The sequence below is a fragment of the Alosa pseudoharengus genome, unplaced genomic scaffold, assembly GCF_046254945.1.
Source record: "Alosa pseudoharengus isolate Yale_2024_CS ecotype anadromous, Long Island Sound unplaced genomic scaffold, YU_APseudo_1.1 YU_APseudo_1.1_scf_12, whole genome shotgun sequence".
NCBI lineage: Eukaryota > Metazoa > Chordata > Actinopteri > Clupeiformes > Clupeidae > Alosa > Alosa pseudoharengus.
The window spans coordinates 30,488,907-30,509,637 of NW_027468587.1; the positions used below are offsets into that span (position 1 = coordinate 30,488,907).

Consider the following 20,731-nt stretch of genomic DNA (forward strand, 5'->3'; position numbering starts at 1 on the left):
CTATGTACACACTTCACCTTTATGTGAATATTCAAACACAGTTTTTACATTAAATTGAATATTTTATGATTATTATGATTTATCAACATTTTTAATAGGTCATACCATTTGACATGTAACCTAAGCTTGCCTGGCCATGGCCTAAAAACACTATTATGTTACTTTAAGAGAGTTGCTAACCTTGACTCATAGCAGTTGGGGTCTTGAAGGGTCCTTCTCTATGACATAATTTCCTGTCACATGATTCTCTGACATAATACATACAAAATTGCTCCTTAATTGGTGGTTACACCACTTGACATTTTAAGTGGTTGATGTGACAGACACGATTCCCCATATTAATTCAAACATTCAGAACAATGGGGTTTCATTACTTGTATTAAATATTGAAAAGTTCTTGTGCAAGATCATGCCAGATTATTTTAGAAGGGATTTTGGAGAGAATTTTACATTTTTTTCAGCAAGTGTAATTATTTGGTTCATGTTTTTGTGGTTACACCATGTTGACAATTTTACCCAAATTTAGTTAATACTCTTTCAAAATTAAATAAATCCAAAACTTTAAGATTAGGGTTTGATGAACATGATATTTGAAAATAATTTGTCAAATTATTAACAATTTAACAATTTTAAATGTATGTAACCCATATGTACACAAAAAAATGAGCGTCACGTCATTGACCCATATATATTTACTATTCTGAAAGCAGTTTCAAATATTTGTCCCTTACTTGGGTCTGTCATCGGGTAGGAAACCCATCAGTATATATTTGTGTGTCCAAGACCAGGCCGTGTGATATTAGACAGCATGGGTAAAGTCCTGCTGCTCTTCCTGGTACTGTTGGCCCTTTCACCTGAGACTAGGGGCCAGAGGAGACCCACGGGACCAAAAGGCAATAGCAGGGGTAAGATTGTTACTTTTCTATGAAGATATAATACTTTTCTATGAAGATATAATGAGTTTTGCACATATCAATTGAAATGACTAATCTAATATATTTCCTACTCTGTTACTTGCTTTGGTTGTCCTAGTTAAAATTAGAAACACTTTGTAGTCTTCGGAACTTGGCACTGTATATAATGACTGGACTGGATATCATACACTGGCACATACTTGTGCACTCCTACATATCGTCCCCTGCTATGACATTTCAAAGTCTTTGTAGTAAGACACAGTGGACTGTTAGTGTGTGGTCACTCTCATTCCTTCTTAGCCACAACATACAGTAGTTGGAGTTTTTGAATTTTCTCATCTCCCCTGGGGGCCGTCTTCCCACATTAAAACTCCTCGCAGGTCAAGTGTGTCCCCTGAAGCTGGCGTTTATCTTGGACAGCTCGGAGAGCGCCAAGCCCCTCCTGTTCGAGAGGCAGAAGGCCTTCGTGGACACGTTCAGCCGCGGGGTCGCGCAGCTGCAAATGGGCGGCTGGGAACTAGACATCCGACTGGCCGCCATCCAGTACAGCAGCACCGTATTCGTGGACCAGCGTTTCTCCGACTGGCAGAGCTTGGAGCACTTCCTGCAGAGCGTGGCCAGGATGGCCTACATCGGCCAGGGCACGTACACCACCTACGCCATCACCAACGCCACGCAGCTCTTCGCCCAGGAGACCAAGCCGGAGAGCGTGCGCGTGGCACTGCTCATGACCGACGGCTCCGACCACCCCAGGAACCCGGACGTGATCGCGGCATCCGCCGAGGCGAAAGGCAGCGGCATCAAGCTCTTTGCCCTTGGCCTTTCGGACCAGGCGCGGCAGAGCCAGAGTAGTGCCAAGTTGCGTTCCATGGCCAGCTCTCCTGCCAAGATGTACGTCCACTCCCTCACAGAGGCCAACCTGGAGGAGACTCTTCTCAAGGAGATTGTAAGTAGAGTCCACACACCCATTGTTTGACACCATCAAAAGTGGGGCGTTATAGTGGATTCCTGGCTTTGAGACCTCTACGTTTTGTTAACCACTGCTGAAATCTTGGCTGTGGGTGGTGCTATAAGGTGGTGGTAGTACACCATCACTACAGGTTCAAAAGAATGAAACCAATGAAATGAAGCCAGGATGGGGGCCATGGTTGTGTGGTACGTTGTGTACTTACTTAGCCTACCTTCATCAAGTCACACATGTCCTGGGGATAACAGAACCTGTTGCAGTTACTTGGGTTTTTGATGGACTTTACCAGTGTCCATAGTGTTGCCTTTGAGGACTTGGTGTTTGGGTAACCAGTGTTTCTCTTGACTAACTAACTTCTAACTTCAACTTTGCAAGTTCATATTCACAACAAATAACATACATTATTTTAGCCAACAGAACTATGTAGGCAGACCTGATTATCAGAGGCATTTGTTTTGGTGCCCCTTTATGATCTTGGAATATTCCAGATGGATGCCTGCGTGACGCTATAGAGACAGCATAAAGTGTAAGAGATTTATACCGGAAAATTCGATCACAAGGCAAATAACTTCACATTAGCAACCGATATAAATAAAAAATCCCACTTGCTATTGTATGTCTGCTGTATGGAACACAATTCGCGTAAATCTCAGCTGGGTGTCCCCAGAGGAAGGTCACTTGTCAATGCCTGAATGAAAGTGTGCCTCAGAAGATTTTCCACAAATGCACACACAAGTGGCTGGCAGCGCCCTGGGAGTTAGCCCTGTCTACAGACAGACAATAGTGGGGACTGTGTTGAAGTACAAACTGAATGGCATTACATTTCCCATTTCCATCCTAAACAGAGGGTCTTTACTGGGAGTCATTGCTTGGCAGGGGAGAGGGAAGAAGGGGGAAATCATTCACTATGTCCTTCCTAGATTTCTTCCAAGCAGTGTAGGCCTACTCTAAGATACTTTGCAAGCAGTGTAGGCCTACTCTAAGATACTTTGCAAGTAGTGTAGGCCTAAGATACTTTGCAGGCATACTCATCAGCATGTTGTCCATTTTTGTTTTCACAGAGTGCCATTGCTAATGAGGGTGTAAGTATTTCTTTATACAACGTTATTGCATCAGAAAGTATCACAAATCTACAATCTTTTAAATACTTTCAGCAGGTTGGCAGTTCTAACTTTAATGTAACTTCATTAACTAACTCCATTATTCTGTGACATGTTAGTGTCTCAAGGCACAACCTCTGGTGTGTGCGTGTGAGAAGGGAGACAGAGGCCTGGCGGGAAGTCCAGTGAGTTCAAATTCCATCAGTTGAATTCAGCACTTTGCTTATACTCTGCAATTCTCAATAATAATTTATAATTTAAGCCTTTGTAAAAGACTTGTCATAAATGTTGTCAAGCCTTATAAAGAGATTAGTGCTTATGTATGTAAATGGGTTACCAATTTCCCTCTACATTTAGGGCAAAAAGGGAGACGCAGGATATGATGGGCCTCCAGGGCCAAAGGGCTCAATGGTATGAGTACATATCTGAATTGATTGATTGATTGATTGATTGATTGATTGACCGATCGGCTGGTTGGTTGGTTAGTTGATTTTTTGGATGATTGATTGTTTGGTTAATTGGTTGATTGGTTAACTGATTGGTTGGTTAGTTGCCCTACAAATGGATGGGTTGATTTGTGTATTGCTTGACTGGGTATCTGTGTGTGTGGATTCATCAACATCTGCTGTCTGTGCCTCTCCTGTGTCATATGCTACCAGGGGCCGCCTGGTGTGGATGGCAGGCCTGGCATCGATGGCGAAGAGGTAAACTGTAAACTGTAAACATAGCAATTGGTTTCAGTCTTTCATTCAATATTTTTTAGTATATAATCGGATGTTGTCGATAATTTGTGCATTGTTTTTTTTTTGTCTGTATCAACAGGGGGCGTCAGGTTTTAAAGGTGATAAGGTAATGTATCTTTTAGCAATGGAGTTTTCCTCAGGTATCCATCAGACTAGTCCATCATGACTGTAAGCATCATCATAAACATTAATCTAGCAGGCACACCACTGATTAACATCATTAAGTCCTGGTTGCTGAAGTATGATCCCATACATACCTCAGCCCCTGCTCACATCCGTAGAGGATAACCAGTAGTGATCATTCACACTCATTCCCACTTTATGTGGCTCATCATGATATCACATGACTTCTTGTGAACTATGCTGCAGGGCGAGAGAGGGGACTGCGGTGCCCCGGGGGTGAAAGGAGACACGGTAAGACCTTTCCATCACACACAACTGTACAGTCCATATGTAGCCTGGGACCAGTTGTGCAGAGACTAACTGGACCATGGCAATGTTTTCACAGGGCCTGATGGGACTGTCTGGGCCACGGGGATTTAAGGGAGAGCAGGTACAGTATGTCTGTCTTGTCCTGAATTGTGCATTTAAGAAGGTTAATCACAGAGGGATAAGGGATTATTATTTTTTAATTAATATTGTGATACAAAATAATAATCAGTGTTTCTACTGTTTATTAGGGAGCAAATTATGTTTATGTTTCAGGGAAATTTAATTAGCAATATTTTGCTATGGTTTGATGTTTATGTTCTGGTTATATCATGAACAGAAGGCTAATTTCAAGTATAGTGTCAGCAAGATAGACGTATTAAAATTGCGATCTGAATAAACTGATTACAACATCTTTATTAATTCCGATTGTAACAACCAAAACAAGAGTACCTCGCCAAAAAGGGAAATGTATACGGAGCTGAGTCTTCTTCCCCGTCCGTGCACTTATGGAATGTGAATTAGGGATTAAAGCTAATCCGGAGGCTAACGTGTATCTAAAGCAGTGGATCCAGCCTTGCAGGATATTATTTGTTTTTCAGGAGTGGACTTTGTGCTGAGGGATTAGCCCAGGCGCAGAGTCGCACAGCTCAACTTTGCCCTCCAGCATTGGCATGATGACAGTGACTGTTTTGCTGTGATGAGCTATTGAGAGTTTAGAGACACCCAGCCTCTCCTGTTACTACTACTACTGCTTACATTGCTGTTACTTTTTTGCTACTTTATCTCCAATACTACTGGTACAATCTATACTATTACAAATAGGACTTCTGTGCAAGCTCCATTGATGTACTGGTATTTTATTTATTTTTTTGTGGAATAAGTACACAATACAAGCTGTTCAGTTGATAGAAAGACCCACAATAGGATTGCTATGCCTTCGCCTTCTCTGGAGGGAGAAAAATACCTTGATGAGCTGCCAATATTAGACAAAGGAGGCAAATACTGGAGGAGGGTGTGGTGTGTTGGCTGCAGATCACAGTACCCCATGCAGCCACATTGTATTGTTTACATTTCAGCCATGTTATGTACTATGACTATGGTTTGTTTATGTACCTTCATCTAGACCTGTGTATTGGCAAGGACCTCACAATACGATGCACATCACGATACATGGGACACGATACAATACATCACAATATATATATACAATACATACTGTGACATATTGCAATACCTTTAACTGAAAATGTAAACATAGAGCTGGAACCACCCTGGCAGTGAATGTTGTGTGTGATGTCTGTATGCTACTGAGACTTTGGATTTCCCCTTGGGGATCAATAAAGTATCTATCTATCTATCTACACGTAGATCACATAATACTGATAATTCAGCAGACAAATAATACAAAGAAATTGCAAAAATATCGCCTCATGCAGCAGCAGTGATATATTTTGCGCAAGTGGCGATACGAATACGATATATCGATATTTCGAAATTGAAAGCACAGCCCTACCTTCATCACACATCAGGCATTTACATCACTTAAGTACTTCACACCAATTTTATTTGTGTGTCCAAACGTTTGACTGGTAGTGTATGTTTCAGGATGTATTAGGTATTGTATAAGGTGTCTTATTGGCCATTGGCCATTCATGACAACTGATGTTTTATTTTTGTAATTTCAACTTCAGGGTCATTTGGGTCCTCCAGGGGACCAAGGCCCAGAGGGACTCCCAGGGCCCAAAGTAAGAACCCTCCCACCCCACCCATCCCAACAACCCACCCACCCACACGCGCCCGTAAGGGCCCAAATTAAGATTGCTGAACCTCAGCCAGCTAAAGCCCCCCCACACACACACACACACATACAGGCAGACAAAGACTCCTTCATTTGTCCATGTCCATGGCATGGCTGTTTTCTGGGCATCCAGAATATTTGAAGAATGAGCTGACCTTTTCAAAATGGAGCCGTCTCAGTTTGAATGTGATATATCTGTGGGGAAGGTTGTATGACAGAACAAGTGGCACTTTGATCACAAGACAGTTTTATAACTCTTGAAGAATGATCATTGCATAGACAATCTGTGACATTAAAATGGCACCATAAGCCACACACATTTTCCCATGATCCCTCGTATGCCATTTTAGATCACTCTATTATTAGTAGAAACAGTAAAACAGTGTTTTTCAACCTTTTTTGTGCCACGGCACACTTTTGACACTTAAAATGTCACACAGCACACTAACATCCTGTGTGAAGAAAAAATAAAAATACCATAGCCTAAAATTTCAAATAATACACAGATATGGCCTTATTATGGCTTCTATGCAAGACCTGCTCAATAAAACAAGCGCCCTCTGTTTCATTTGTAGGTGACTATATCTAATTTAATTGTTGTTATGAACTGGATATGTGATGATTCTGTGAATGCTGGATATGGGGCCCCCGTTGTACAATGCCTGCATACCACAAATAGTGCAATCATACAATCAATGAGAGCATGTGGTTATAAATTCTTTGATGCAACAGTTGCTTTTCTGGACCAGTGAGTGACATTTGGTTAATTTTCTGCGGCACACCTGATGATCTCTCACGGCACACTAGTGTGCCCCGGCACAGTGGTTGAAAAACACTGCAGTAAAACACATAAATTGTTGTTGCATTATTTATACAACAGAATATTATAATAATGTATTTATTGAAATTACAGCACATTTATAAGAGCTTAATGAGGCTGCTGTTCAATTTGTGGCCTCTTTATCTTATTCCAGGGAGATCGGGGACCTGTTGGTGCTTCTGGGCTACAAGGAGACATTGGCATAGGATTCCCAGGTCAAAAGGTCAGGGCATAGTTTTTATTACACTAACCATATATGCTGTATCTCTCATTACAAGAACACATTACCAAGATTATTTGACATTCATCATTTCAGTTATCAGTTATCATTCACTCATTTGAAAGTGAACACTACCAAGCTTAATGCATACACAATGTTTGCTAACAGTTTTTAAATATGTGCCCAAAGTGGAGAGATGTAATGTGCTGATGCAATGCATTGTGACGGGTGAAGCAATGGCTTGTCAATCAGTCGACCTGGGTTTGATTCCAGAACTCGCCGCCGCGAGTCCGTGTCGCTTTGAATAAAAGCGTCTGTGAAATACCAGTCAACTTTAACTTTATTTTATTCCATGGTGGATTTCAGGGTGACAAAGGCAACCAAGGACGGCCAGGACCTGCTGGTCTTGTAGGGGTTGGACAGCCAGGTCAAGCAGTAAGTTAAAACTTGCCTTTTCATATCTTTGTCAGATTCTTATTTATGTGGATAGGAACCTGGCATGAGTGTGAATGGATTCTTCACACAAGGGTCACAGATGTAATGGTAGATCATTTTTCTCATGAACCACAAAGGTATTTTGCAAGAATTACACAGCGGTACCACATCAAGATTTGAGTTCCAATTTTTGGAGGATTAGCCGACATCTGGACACCTTTTTAACTTCAGGACTCGCCAGATATTCTGAACTTAAAATGAGGCCACAGACCCACTGCCCTGTGTAGAAAAATATTCAACATTCTAAGTTAAACTGTACATTCTTTCAAAAAGCAGTATTGACTTTTCTACTTGTATTTTCAATCGACCCTCATGTGATGTACAGTATTTCTGTAGTCTTCTTGTCAGCAGAGGTTTCTTGCAAAGAAATAGCATCAAACTAAAACATAGTGTAAGCCTAGTTTATGACTTTGGCATATATATAATATATATATAATACCCTCTGTGAGTGAATCGGTGAGTGAATGATTGTGTGATGATGTGTCTGTTTAAAGGGCCCCCCGGGAGCGCCAGGGCCACAGGGCATTCAAGGCGTCCCAGGTGAGGGTCTACCCGGACCCAAGGTGAGTAGTAAACAGACCTTTAAAGTCAGAATGACATGTGGGACACACACACACACACACACACACTGTGGCGCAAGTGGATAAAGTGTCCATACCACATTCAAGTGTAAGTGCCCGGAGAGCCAAAAGCCGCAAGAATATAAATAATATAAATGTCTAATAATAAAATAATAATGTCTAATGATAATGAAAGAGAATAAAAATACAGTGACATGATATTCATTGAAGTGCTGTATTAGATACGTATGTACTGTATATCTGAAACTGATTCACTCACCCCACACCCGCATCTGTCATTCCTCATGTCACAGGGGGAAAGAGGCTACGAGGGACCCAAGGGTGGCCGGGGTCAAACAGGAGTTGGAAGCAAAGGTGATAAGGTAGAGTATATCATGAGGTTATGTGTAGTTCTATATGAATCCTGTTAGGGGTTACATCAACTAGTCAACTATTAAAATCACTAGTCGGTGTTGTACGCAGCAGTCAACTAGTATTTCCAGCTTGTTATGAAGGTAATGGGTTGTGTTGGTTGTGTTGCTGTAGGGAGGTTGTGAAGGTAATGGGTTGTGTTGCTGTAGGGAGGTTGTGAAGGTACATTAATGGGTTGTGTTGCTGTAGGGAGGTTGTGAAGGTAATGGGTTGTGTTGATGTAGGGAGGTTGTGAAGGTAATGGGTTGTGTTGCTGTAGGGAGGTTGTGAAGGTAATGGGTTGTGTTGCTGTAGGGAGGTTGTGAAGGTAATGGGTTGTGTTGCTGTAGGGAGGTTGTGAAGGTACATTAATGGGTTGTGTTGCTGTAGGGAGGTTGTGAAGGTACATTAATGGGTTGTGTTCCTGTAGGGAGGTGCAGGACCCCCCGGTGTTCAAGGGCCAGTGGGAGCTCCTGGACTTGGAATTCAAGGAGAGAAGGTTTGACATAATCAACTCATCAAGAGTGGTTGACACATTTCAGCAAACATATGTTAGGATTAATATGTAATAATCGGTATTGATGATAATTGTATCATCCTTTCCCAAGGGCAACCAAGGGCCATTAGGCCCACCTGGTCCGAGGGGGCCTCCAGGCCTGGGGATTATGGGACCAAAGGTAAGACTTCTCTGTCAAGTATCCGTTTTGTGAGATTAATTAGGGGCTTTTTTTTGCTGTGACTTTGCATTTACATTTGCATTTACTTACATACAGTATGTACTCAGTTGTGTGGTGTGTGGTGTAGTGTATGTGTGTGTGTTTACTGTAAACACACACTGGACGTTGATTTATCCATACAGTCAGTTTGATTTTTATGTGTGGTAAGGATGTGGTGTTCTAAATTGTTTTGACACATTGTGTTGTCAGGGAAACCAAGGTTTCACCGGTGAACCCGGACTCCCTGGAGAGCGGTCCATTGGGAATCCTGGTCCAAAAGTACCATTTCATTTATTCACATAACCTATAATACAATAGCAGAATGTCATGTGTTATTTTACATACACATTAATGTGTTGGAAACATGTTTTTTGTATATCTGAGCTTGTTGGCAGAGCTGCAGTCCATATGATATACAGCACCATTCTTTTCTCAAGTGATGCATAAACTAATCATCTGGTTTGCTGATTTGTAAATCTGGATTTGCGCAGGTCTAAGTCTTTAATGTCTCTTGTCCAGGGGGAGCCTGGTCTACCAGGTTTGGCTGGAGCCTCTGGCATCGCTGGAGATGATGGGGCCTCAGGGCCAAAGGTGGGAATTCTGGGAATAATGTGATGAGTGATGTGGGAATATTGGGAAGGCTGGAATCATCTGTTCACTTTCATCACCTACAGAAAGTCATAGTGGATTCGTATTGAACATGTTTTTAGCGTGTTATTTTACTGTACATTTACTACTGGTATTTGTCCTTGCTGAGCTGTGAATAGTGTGAGTGTTTTAATAAACAAGGATTTCTCATGTAATTTGTATCGTTGTCAGGGTGATCCAGGGTTACCTGGGCCTAGAGGGCAGGATGGCCCACCTGGAAGGGGCTCACCTGGAGTAAAGGTACACTATTGTTATGCAGTAGGCTGTTTTAACAATGGAGCGTGTAATGGTGACCACATGAATTTCCTACTTGTGGATAATAAACCACACCATGCCTTGGCCTTGACCTTGTTAGTGCTATGGGTAGGGAATTTTCCACAGCGGCCAATCAACAACCAAGCTTATATACCATCAAAAAAAAAAAAAAAATCACCAACAGAACAGCCTTCAAGAGCATTTCACTGGGTTTTTCAAGCATCGAAATAGAAATGTTGACCCATAGGCAATGAAATATATGTCCTGCTGGTCCTGTTTACTAACTGTAGCTGACTCCTGCAGGGTGACAGAGGGGACAGAGGTGGACGAGGCCAGCCTGGGGGGGCGGGGCCTCCCGGACCTGCAGGACCGAAGGTGAGCACCACGATGACCACTATGGTGTCAACAAAGAATCGAGACATTTTACAGTAATTTTTACTGATATAGAAGGGAAATATAATCTTAGTGTCCTCAAGCAATTTAATGCAATGCAAGCAGCAAGCAAAAGCCACTCACTCACAGTATTTAAAAGTTGCTTAAACTACAGTGGTGCTAATGAGGCACAAATATGATGTTTGTTTATATTTGATTATTTGTTTATGCTACTAATGATGTTTGTTGATATTTAATTCATTGTTTAAATAGCTAATGATGTCTGTTTGTATGTGATTATTTGTTTGAATTACTTATAATGTTCATTGATATCTGACTAGGGAAGCCCTGGCTCTCCTGGTCCACCAGGAAGAGTGGGATCTCCAGGGAGGGGTATACCAGGAGAAAAGGTACAATGTGGTGCTTTATCAGTGCCTGGTTGATTTGTATTGATCAGTTGTTCGAGGTTTGATTCATGGTCTGGCAGATTTAGGAAGGAAGCAAATGCCGTGTAGAATAACTCGATAGGCAGCATTATATTTTTTGTTTGACGCAGCATTTATGGCAAATGAAAGTTGCCATAAATGCTCCCTTTACAACTCCAGGGAGACTCGGGTCCAGTCGGTCCTGCAGGCACAGTGGGGGAACCCGGCATTGGTATTGCAGGCCCGAAGGTACGCAGAACAGAACACAACCATACATACATCCACCTGTACATCCATCCATACATCCACCTGTTCATCCATCCATACATCCACCTGTTCATCCATCCATACATCCACCTGTTCATCCATCCATACATCCACCTGTTCATCCATCTATACATCTGTTCATCCATTGCTTTCATCCCTCCATCCATCTATCCTTCCTAATGAGAACACTGAGTGTCCCCTGTGCTCAGATTAGATGAATGTGTTCTTCCTGTTGAAGGGTGAGAGAGGACTACCTGGACCACTTGGGCTACCTGGGGCCAAAGGGGAGGGCTATCCTGGCCCACAGGTAATAGCAGCCATTTTGAAAATTAGCTCCACCACAACAGCTACAACTTGAAAGTCTGTTAGTTGTAACAATACTAACTAATAATAATCAACCACTGGAGGTAAATCCCATGTTTGTCTTATTAGGGAGTCCCAGGGGTAAAGGGACCTCTAGGAGAACCTGGTCCAGAGGGAAGAGGTCTACCAGGACCAAAGGCAAGTCAACCATCTAGCACACTCAAGTTTTCTCTTCGGTGGCCTTTATTTTAATCAGTGCTTTATTTTAATCAGTTCTAGATGCTTCTAGCTGCTAGGGGAAAAAAAGCAAAATGCATTTTAATCACAAAACATACTGTAGCATAGAAAGAAATATTCAGTCTTGGTGTCAAACTTTTGCATCAAAGTTTTGGAAATGTTTTTTGTCCCTCAGGGAGACCGTGGCGCCACAGGACTCCCTGGGTTTCCCGGGGCAACAGGGATAGGACAGATTGGACCCAAGGTGAGAGGATACACAATGAGCACAATTAGCATATCATATGCATATCACTGACAGCTCTCGCATAGTTTAAAAAACCTTGGAAGTTATATGTAGTCATTTGACAGGGAATGTTATGCAAAGTCTTGTCCGATCCAGTGAGATCCTGTATTACACAGTGTTTCTTCCTCCTGATAGTTAGGCCCTTAATTGTTTTACTCCTATCACATTATTGCTCTTTAATCCAGAAAAGAGAAAGTCTTAGGTATGTGAAGTATATTGTGTGTTTTGTGTGATATGGTGTAAAATGGGTTGGCTGTTCATGCCACTGTGGATAAAACTGTGTGCTAAATAGGTTCCTGTGCTAAAATGCATGAGGTGAAGTGTTCTGATCCGTGTGTCCTAGGGTTCCATGGGTCCGTTGGGCCCACCAGGTCCACAGGGCCCTCCTGGGGAAGGCATCCAAGGGCCAAAGGTCAAGTTCCTATTTTCTTAATATGGTCTTGAGTTCACTCTCTGTTAATATGATGTTTTAAAGAGTTGGCTTTGAAGTTGCCTGCTAATACCATACTGTAATAGTTAGGTGACACTTAAAGTTGTGTGCCTTGCGACCATTTTGCTTACTAAGCACTAATAGTTGTTTACCTGGTGTGTTGTCCTCTTCACTCCAGGGTGATAGTGGCTATCAGGGAGTCCCAGGCCCAAGAGGTCCTCCAGGAGAGGGCCTAACAGGTGCGAAGGTAGGACATGCCAGACAAAGCCCAGGTGGCCATCCTGCCGTGCACACACCGTACCAGCATTCGTTATGTCTGGTTGATGTAAATGTTCTGGTAACATAGTAGCTAAGGAGCTGAAGCATGCAGTAGCCAGAGTTGCTCTGGGGCGACTTGCCCTTATAATGATTGACGTGTGAAAGTCGCTTTTGATAAAAACGTCAGCCAAATGAATAAGTAAATAAATAAATATGTAAATAATGTAGAGCTGCATGATTATGACCAAAATGATAATCACAATTATTCTGATCAATATTGAGATCACGATTATTTATCACGATTATTAATTAATTTTAGTGACAAAAATATTTTTTCCCTAAACATATTGGACTTGCTATCTGGCTCACCCAAATTCTTCCCCTCACATTTACTCCCCTAAATTACTGCAAATATCAATTTGACTGCGACTTCCAAACTTCCAAACAAATGTTTTGTGCGTGCTACTTTGTTAATATTTTGGAAAACGCCCACCGGGAATCCTCCCAACGCTCCCCATTAGCCACTTAAGCTCTGCTTCGTGTTCATGAGTTTACTGTAATCGTTAGTCCAGGGGTGTCCAAACTTTTTGACTGAAGGGCCACTTTGGGTTTTGAAAATTGGCCAGCGGGCCACACACAAATAATAATAATAATAATAATAATAATAATAATGTTTTGTATTATTTAAATGACAAAATAATTTTGTTGTAGAAAATTAATTTCTTAAGAAATACTGTTAATTTGATGCTGTTTAATTCATTTATAAATGGTGCACTGTCACTTTAAGACACTGCCAGCTCCACTCAAATATAGCCTATGGCTAGTGCTGTGCCTATGGCTGTGCCCTCTCACAGTTTATAAATGGTCAGGGAACTACTGTTGCCATCGCCCTCTCTCCCACGCTCAAATGCGTCCCCAATTAAATGGACTAGCATAACTTAGTTAGATCTGCTGCAATGGAGGTTCTAAGTATCTCGATGTGACAAGCTGTTTTGACATTGACATTGTAAACGTTCTCTAAGAAGAGTGTAAAGCAGTTAACCACAACGTCGTCTATCGCTGAAAAAAAATAGCGAGCGGCCTATGATAAACTAATAAATGCTCGGCGGGCCGGATTAAAGTGCATGGCTGGCCGCAGTTTGGACACCCCTGGTTTAGTCATTCGTTGATATGTAAAACACTGACGTGTAGGCTACATTTTCATTATTGTTCACTCGTTTTGAGTAGGCTGTGTCTTGAAACGCATAGGTTGCACATGTAGCTTATAAAATACATGAATAAAATTCACGGATCCCGTCGTTAGCTCAACTCTTATTACAGTATAGGCTATCAGAGGAAGCAAACAAGGACTAAAAGTTAACGTGATAAAAAAAGGCATGTGTGGTTTACGTCATGTGATGTGTTTCACGGTATGAGTTGAGAGCCCTGCTTTGCTTATATTTTTGGTTAACTTAACTTGCCTGAAATCCGAAATATTTTCGAACAATGGATGATCCGCTTCGAGGGACAAGCTCTTGGCCTTCTGCTGTGCCACACATTTGATTTTTGATCGTCGTTTATTGTGTAGTCTAACTAGCCTACTAATAGTTAACATAATGTCACTAGTCCACAGTGCATCAGGCTGAGCAGTGCAGGGAACAGCTGTCATTGGTAGGCTGCATGCAGGCACATGCAAGGGCGTCAGTTTGTTTTTAGAAGTGGTGGGGACAATAACCATAAGCTTGAGTGTGTTTTGAAAAGTGCGGGGTACCCTTATGTAAGCTATTAATCCATTCAACATATGCTCAACAGTAGTGTTGCGCCGGTTAAGGTTTTTTTAACATCCGCACCCACCCGACCCGTCAGGAGAGTCAATCTGCACCCACTCGACCCTCAATATGCACTGATTAACTACCCGAACCTGACCCGACAAAAAAAAAAAAAAAAAAACAATGAGACGTCTTTTTGGCGCAACGTGTGTCTTAAAACGAGGTGAAAATTTGCAGGCCTGCTGATCTGTTCACATGATGCGGAATTTTGGGGAGGCAGCATCAGCTATTAATGTGACGTGCAACAGGGGCGTGTAGTGTGATAGGCGTAGGCCTTATTATGCGTGGGCCTTCAGATGCAGCAGGTGTGTGATTTCCAAAACCATGGCGGGAGAACCGACTGCATTTTGGTTAGCTTGCATTTGCTTTGATGTTGCTTAGAATGTTAGATTCTTGCAAAAGATGTCTTCAGACAATAAAAAGTAATTTGGAAGTGAAATTGAAGAGAAGAGTTGCCCCCTGCGTTGGCCGTGATTCCCCTTTGAAAATCAGAGGTTCTCAGGCTACTGTGGCCTTGGTCAGTGGCGCCGCCAGCCGTAATCCTGTAGCCTACGCACTGTGCGTACAATAATTCATGAAATCATTCAATACAACAATAAAAATAGCTTGTGTACTGTCTTAATTGAAACATGCTTCACGCACAAATGATAGCCTAGGGCAAAGAGAATGGACATCTCAACACAAGGATAGGCCTACATTAGAAGATGATGGTTGGTGTAAACTTTGTCACACGACGTGATAAGCAGTTCTGGCGCTTAAAAACGCAACGTTCCATTCAGTCATAAATCATTCAAACGTAGGCCTAGTGCTCGTCATGAAAAGAAAACAGCAGCTTAATATTTTTCAGGTGTTTAACAGTAGGCCTAGGCGCACTGTATCAGTTATGCCGTAGGCAGTGAAATTATTAGGCATTGCATCCTGTCACTCTGGAACATCGCAGTTCGGGTTGATAAGATTCAGTTAATGCGAGTATCGGTCGTCTCAAAGTTTGGGACAACCAAACAGCAGAGTAGGCAAAGCAAATCCTACTTGTTAGGTTACCAATAGCTGTCTTTTCTCCATGCCTAGGCCTATCGGAAATCACGACATAAGCTCATTGGTTTCTTTTTTTCTTTCCTTTCTTGTTCGCGTGTTGGGTAGTGAAGCGATGCATTTAAGTCAATGTACATCAGAGCCGATATGGCCAGCCCTGATCTGCTGCTCTGTAAGGTAGCCTATTTCTGTCCCACCCAAATTTGCTGAACTACTTGCGAAGTAGCCTATTCATCACAGACATCACATGTATCACACGAACGAGCTTTTTCTCAGCTTTTAAACGATGTTGGTGGTTAGTTGTTGTGGTAAACGGTTCGCGAGAAAAGTAGCCTAACTTTAATTTAATCATAGCCTATTTTCTGCACCCGTCTATCCCTACCCATTCATCTTGGCTTCGCGAACTTTCCCTCAACACATGACAAACCATATATCAGAATAAACAGCAGACCTTACCGAACACAAAGGTGTAATTAAAGTTTAAAGTTTTAATTAAAGTTTAAAGCACTCCCCTGTACAGTTAGCCATTCCAGAGTAATCCGGTTTTAAATTTGCAGCAATGTCTATATGCATGTCTCCAACTTTGGGGTTCACAATGTGTTTAAATTGTTCAATAGGCCTACATGATTTTATAACAGGCCAAATACAAAATAAATGTTACAAATATCGCCTAGATAGCCTATCTGTAAACATTACAATCAGAGGATATACATATAGGGCAGACCGACGCTCATGAGTTCTTTGTTTTATCGCTGGATTTTAGGATAGCCTACTATGGCAACCGATTGCATTCCGAGCTACAGTCAACTCTAGCAGGCATTACATGACTGGAGGGTCGGGTGGGTGCGGTTGTTAAAAAACCTTAATCGCGCAACACTCGATCCACACATATCAAGGCAGGTGTGCATGCTGTGAGGATGTCATTGTGCGCGCCTATCGCATGGTTTAGACTCGATGATTTCAGTATGTGGGGATTTTTTCGGTCGCAATTGGTTTGCACATTTTTAGAAGTGGTGGGGACGAAATTCAAATTATAAATAGTGGTGGGGACATATCCCACCCGTCCCCCGTAATCTACGCGTATGGGCACATGGTCAGACAGGTTTAAGGAGCGCTTGATTTGTTTTGTGGAGCGTTCTACGGGTTGCCAGGTTGGTTCTATGGGTAGAGCACGCATTTGAAATATCGCTCGATCACGCAAATGTGATCGTGGGAAGCCAAAATCGTGATCGTGATTAAAATTCGATTAATTGTGCAGCCCTAAAATAATGTGTTGTTTGTTGTGAGCCTGTAGGGGGACAGAGGCTTCCCAGGAGAGAAGGGCAAGAAGGGCGACAGAGGAGGACATGGAGAGCCTGGGTCAGCTGGACCTGTGGTATGCTGCATTACCCTCCTGATCACTGGTCTGTCTTCAGAGTGGTCATCATGCTCATATTGATTTGCCCATAGTAGAGAGTGGGATGGGCTCAGTGTTGATCTGTTGACTTCAATGTAAAGATGTGTCTGTCTCTGAAGCCAAGAAATGTCTCTTCTATTATAGGGCAGAGTTGGAGAAAAGGGGGAGGCTGGTCTGACAGTGAGTGACTGTAAAGCATTCATATACTTTTTAAACTATTAATATACTCTATGATCATGTCATTATGTTAATATTTGTTGACCATTGCTAATATTTATTTCTTCACAAATCTATTCCAATTTACATCCAATAGAGAGAAGAGGTCATTGAAATTGTCCGGTCAATATGTGGTATGTGATAACTACGCTCAATCCTTTTGAAAGAAAAATCATCATCTAACTTCAATACTAGATCTTCCTACTTTATGTTCCTAGAGTTAGTGAGTAACATATTCGGGTCCAGGTGCCCACAGGGATCCAGGTTTGAGTCCGACTTGGGTCATTTCCCAGTCACACCCCATCTCTCTCTCTCTCTCTCTCTCTCTCTCTCTCTCTCTCTCTCTTGCTTCCTGTCACTCTCTACTGTCCTGTCTGATTAAAGCCCCCCCCCCCCCCCCCACACACACACACACATACACACACACACAGTTATGTATGACTACGGCACTAAATAACCTCCAAAAATATCATGAACTGTTATTCATTGAAATATTCCATATATTACGGGAGCTCTTGCACTTTCCCAGGCTGTGGGGTGCGCTGCAGAGTGAGCCCCCTAGAGCTGGTCTTTGTGATCGACAGCTCTGAGAGCGTGGGCCCAGAAAACTTCGACGTGGTCAAGGACTTTGTGAACGCCCTGATCGACAAGGTGTCCGTGAGCCCGGACGTGACGCGCGTGGGCGTGGTGCTGTACAGCCACATCAACGTGGTGGTGGTGAACCTGTCCCAGGGGGCGCCGCGCGACCACGTCAAGTCCGCAGTGCGGCGCATGATCTACCTGGGCGAGGGCACCTACACGGGCAGCGCCCTGCGGCAGGCCAACGAGCTGTTCCGGGCGGCCAGGCCAGGCGTGCGCAAAATCGCCGTGGTGATCACCGACGGGCAGACGGACACCCGCGACCAGGTGAAGCTGGAGGATGCCGTCCGGGAGGCGCACTTGTCCAACATTGAGATGTTTGTCATCGGGGTGGTCAACCAGAGTGACCCGTTCTTTGGGGACTTCAAGCAGGAGCTCAACATCATGGCAACTGACCCAGATGATGAGCATGTTCATTTGATCAGTGACTTTGCCACACTGACAGGTATGCATTTGGATACACTCAAAAAGACTATACCGTATGTAAAAATGTCATAGTACCAGAAAACCCATTTCAACACCTGATATCTGTTATTTGAAAGAAGGTAGTAGTTTGGCAAACTGATTATCTGTCTACTAATGTACAGTATTTTGTTGGAAAACTGAAGTAAACACTGAGCTACACAGTGGAGTGCACAAGTGGAATATTGTGTGCGAGTGTCCTCTGGGAAGATTTGGTGTTCCGATTTCGTGTGGTGGAAGGTTTTGCATCTGATCCAGCACAGAAGAATGTTGTTGGGACGTATTGTGGTGTTTACACAGGGAACTTCCAGTTCTTCAGTATGTTGTTCTTGTGTGTGTGTGTGTGTGTGTGTGTGTGTGTGTGTACGTGCGCGCTCGCGTGACTCATCGCAGCCCTGGAGCGCCAGCTGTTCAAGAAAATCTGCGAGACTAATGACGGAGCCCAGTTCAGCCGGTTCCCCAGCTCCCACCTCCCACCGGGCACCCATACCCCGTGGGCAGAGACTCGGGAACAGCCCGAGAGGACGGACACGCCCACGTTTACCGGAGACCACAGGAGGACACACACAGGGGTAATGTGAAATGTGTTCGTCTGTTAGGCTGCTTATGGTATGTGGAAGTGCGCCACTGACCTGAGTGTGGACTTAGATCCCAGTCTTATCATTCTAATCCTCAATAAATGTATGGTCTGAGTCATCACTGGCTCCGGACCTGAGCAATACCTCCATCTAGCAGTCAATGAAGCATTACAAGAGGAATCTTGAAAGCAATCAAGAGAGATTTTATTAGCATACATAAACTCACAAATCACTAAATATCCTAATAAACATCACCTCATATATTAATGTCACATCCCTGGAATAAATAATAGATAACTTATTTGGGTCTGAACTGAACATGACAGTGTCAGGAATTAGCTTCTGCAAGACTTTGGAGATCTTTTGCAACCTACTGTTACTGTGTCAATCTGAAATGCAGCCTGGAGCTCCTGGGGGTTATGAAGATCCAGCAAGACCCAGCATAGATGCTACGAGCAGAGTGGACAGTGGGAAGTCCTGGTGGTACAATGGCGGAGTTGCTCCCTTCCCCTATGTGCCCCCTGAGGAGCCACGCTGGCATCCCAATGGGCCTGAACACAGGTCCCCCACACAGCCGGAGTCTCCTCCTGCACCAAGCCTAGAATCTTCCATCACATTACGCAGCAACTTTACACAAGGTGGGCCATCATTTCCCCTCCATAAATATGTGTGTGAACTATGATTTTTCATTCCAAAGTTATCCGTCAATAAAGATAGAAAGGTAACCAGCCATCTTTCAACTGGAATTACATTTTAAATTCAACATAATGGATTTTTGTTTACTAGATGTAAATTCAGCAGACAAGTGACTTTCACTCTTGCTTCTTTTCCAGATGAGAAATGCAAAGATACCCTGGAACCAGGTCCGTGCCGGAACTATGAGGTCAAATGGTACTATGACCGCAATGCCAATGCGTGTGCCCGGTTCTGGTATGGAGGATGTGGAGGCAACAGGAACCAGTTTGAATCGGAGAAGAGTTGTAAGAAGTCCTGTGTGGGAGTATAATCGTCTGTCACATGAGACACTGAAATGCAATATTCAGGAGCTATAAAATTAGCCTCAGAAAAACATGTATTGGAAAGTTATGTACTGTATGTCATGAGACCTGGTTGCATATATCCAACCTGCTTTAAGTACTCAGAACATAGGAATTAAGTACCTCAAAATATATAGAAAAACTTGGCACTGATCATTCTATTATGGTAACATAGTCATGTTATATGGGAATATAAGTCACATCATTTCTCCATATACAGTACATAATAGGAAATGGTGCTACACTTTATTATAAAAAAAATTCTAAGAATCCATAAGCCATCTCACACTAAAAAGAAGAAATTGTATTCCATAGTCTTTTATATATCCAGTGAATGGGCCCAACTACTTGGCAACAAACCTCTTGTTCATGTAGCAGGCTTATGCAATCTGTATTTATTTTACCATAGAAACAAAATGCTCCCTTTACACACTGTGGAGAATGTGTAGTCTTAAGATATTGCTCAGGTCTTAGGCGAACTTCACACCTGTTCATCTGCTTGAAGCAAACTGGTGTCTACATTCAAACATGCATACTTACATACATAAGGCAACTCTTCCACAAGCCAGGGTAGGACCACAATAGAGATGCTTGAAGGCGAACATATTACAGAATAGGTTCTCACCTGCTTGCAGCAATACTATGTTACAACACAGTGTGTGGTTACAAAATTATATAATCAGTACGTACTGTATCACAGTGCTAAGCTATTAACATGGACATGACACATATTTTGAATGTACTGTATTTTAGTTTAATAGCTTTATTATCTAATTATGAGGATGTCTTAAAACTGTACAACATGAAATAAGTGTTGAATAAAAAAAAAAAACATTTTTCTAACAATGTGAATTTTTCCTGTTTTTTTTTCTTCTTCGAAGCATCAATTGGCATTCTATGAATCCATAT

The 20,731-nt window shown here is 42.6% G+C and overlaps 1 protein-coding gene across 1 annotated transcript; it reads left to right on the plus strand.

Moving 5' to 3' along the window:
* Nucleotides 1–808: 808 nt before the first annotated feature.
* Nucleotides 809–20,630, plus strand: LOC143119664 (uncharacterized). The gene is made up of 34 exons (XM_076281282.1): nt 809–905; nt 1,295–1,860; nt 2,943–2,963; nt 3,101–3,166; nt 3,339–3,392; nt 3,641–3,685; nt 3,804–3,830; nt 4,094–4,138; nt 4,233–4,277; nt 5,848–5,901; nt 6,929–6,997; nt 7,361–7,429; nt 7,984–8,052; nt 8,364–8,432; nt 8,891–8,959; nt 9,069–9,137; nt 9,387–9,455; nt 9,696–9,767; nt 9,996–10,064; nt 10,383–10,454; nt 10,793–10,861; nt 11,057–11,125; nt 11,382–11,450; nt 11,576–11,644; nt 11,859–11,927; nt 12,310–12,378; nt 12,575–12,643; nt 16,789–16,869; nt 17,035–17,070; nt 17,204–17,240; nt 17,636–18,190; nt 18,601–18,779; nt 19,186–19,423; nt 19,619–20,630. The coding sequence occupies exons 1-34, from the start codon at nt 809–811 to the stop codon at nt 19,789–19,791; spliced, it is 3,498 nt and encodes a 1,165-aa protein (XP_076137397.1). The 3' UTR covers nt 19,792–20,630.
* Nucleotides 20,631–20,731: the final 101 nt, after the last annotated feature.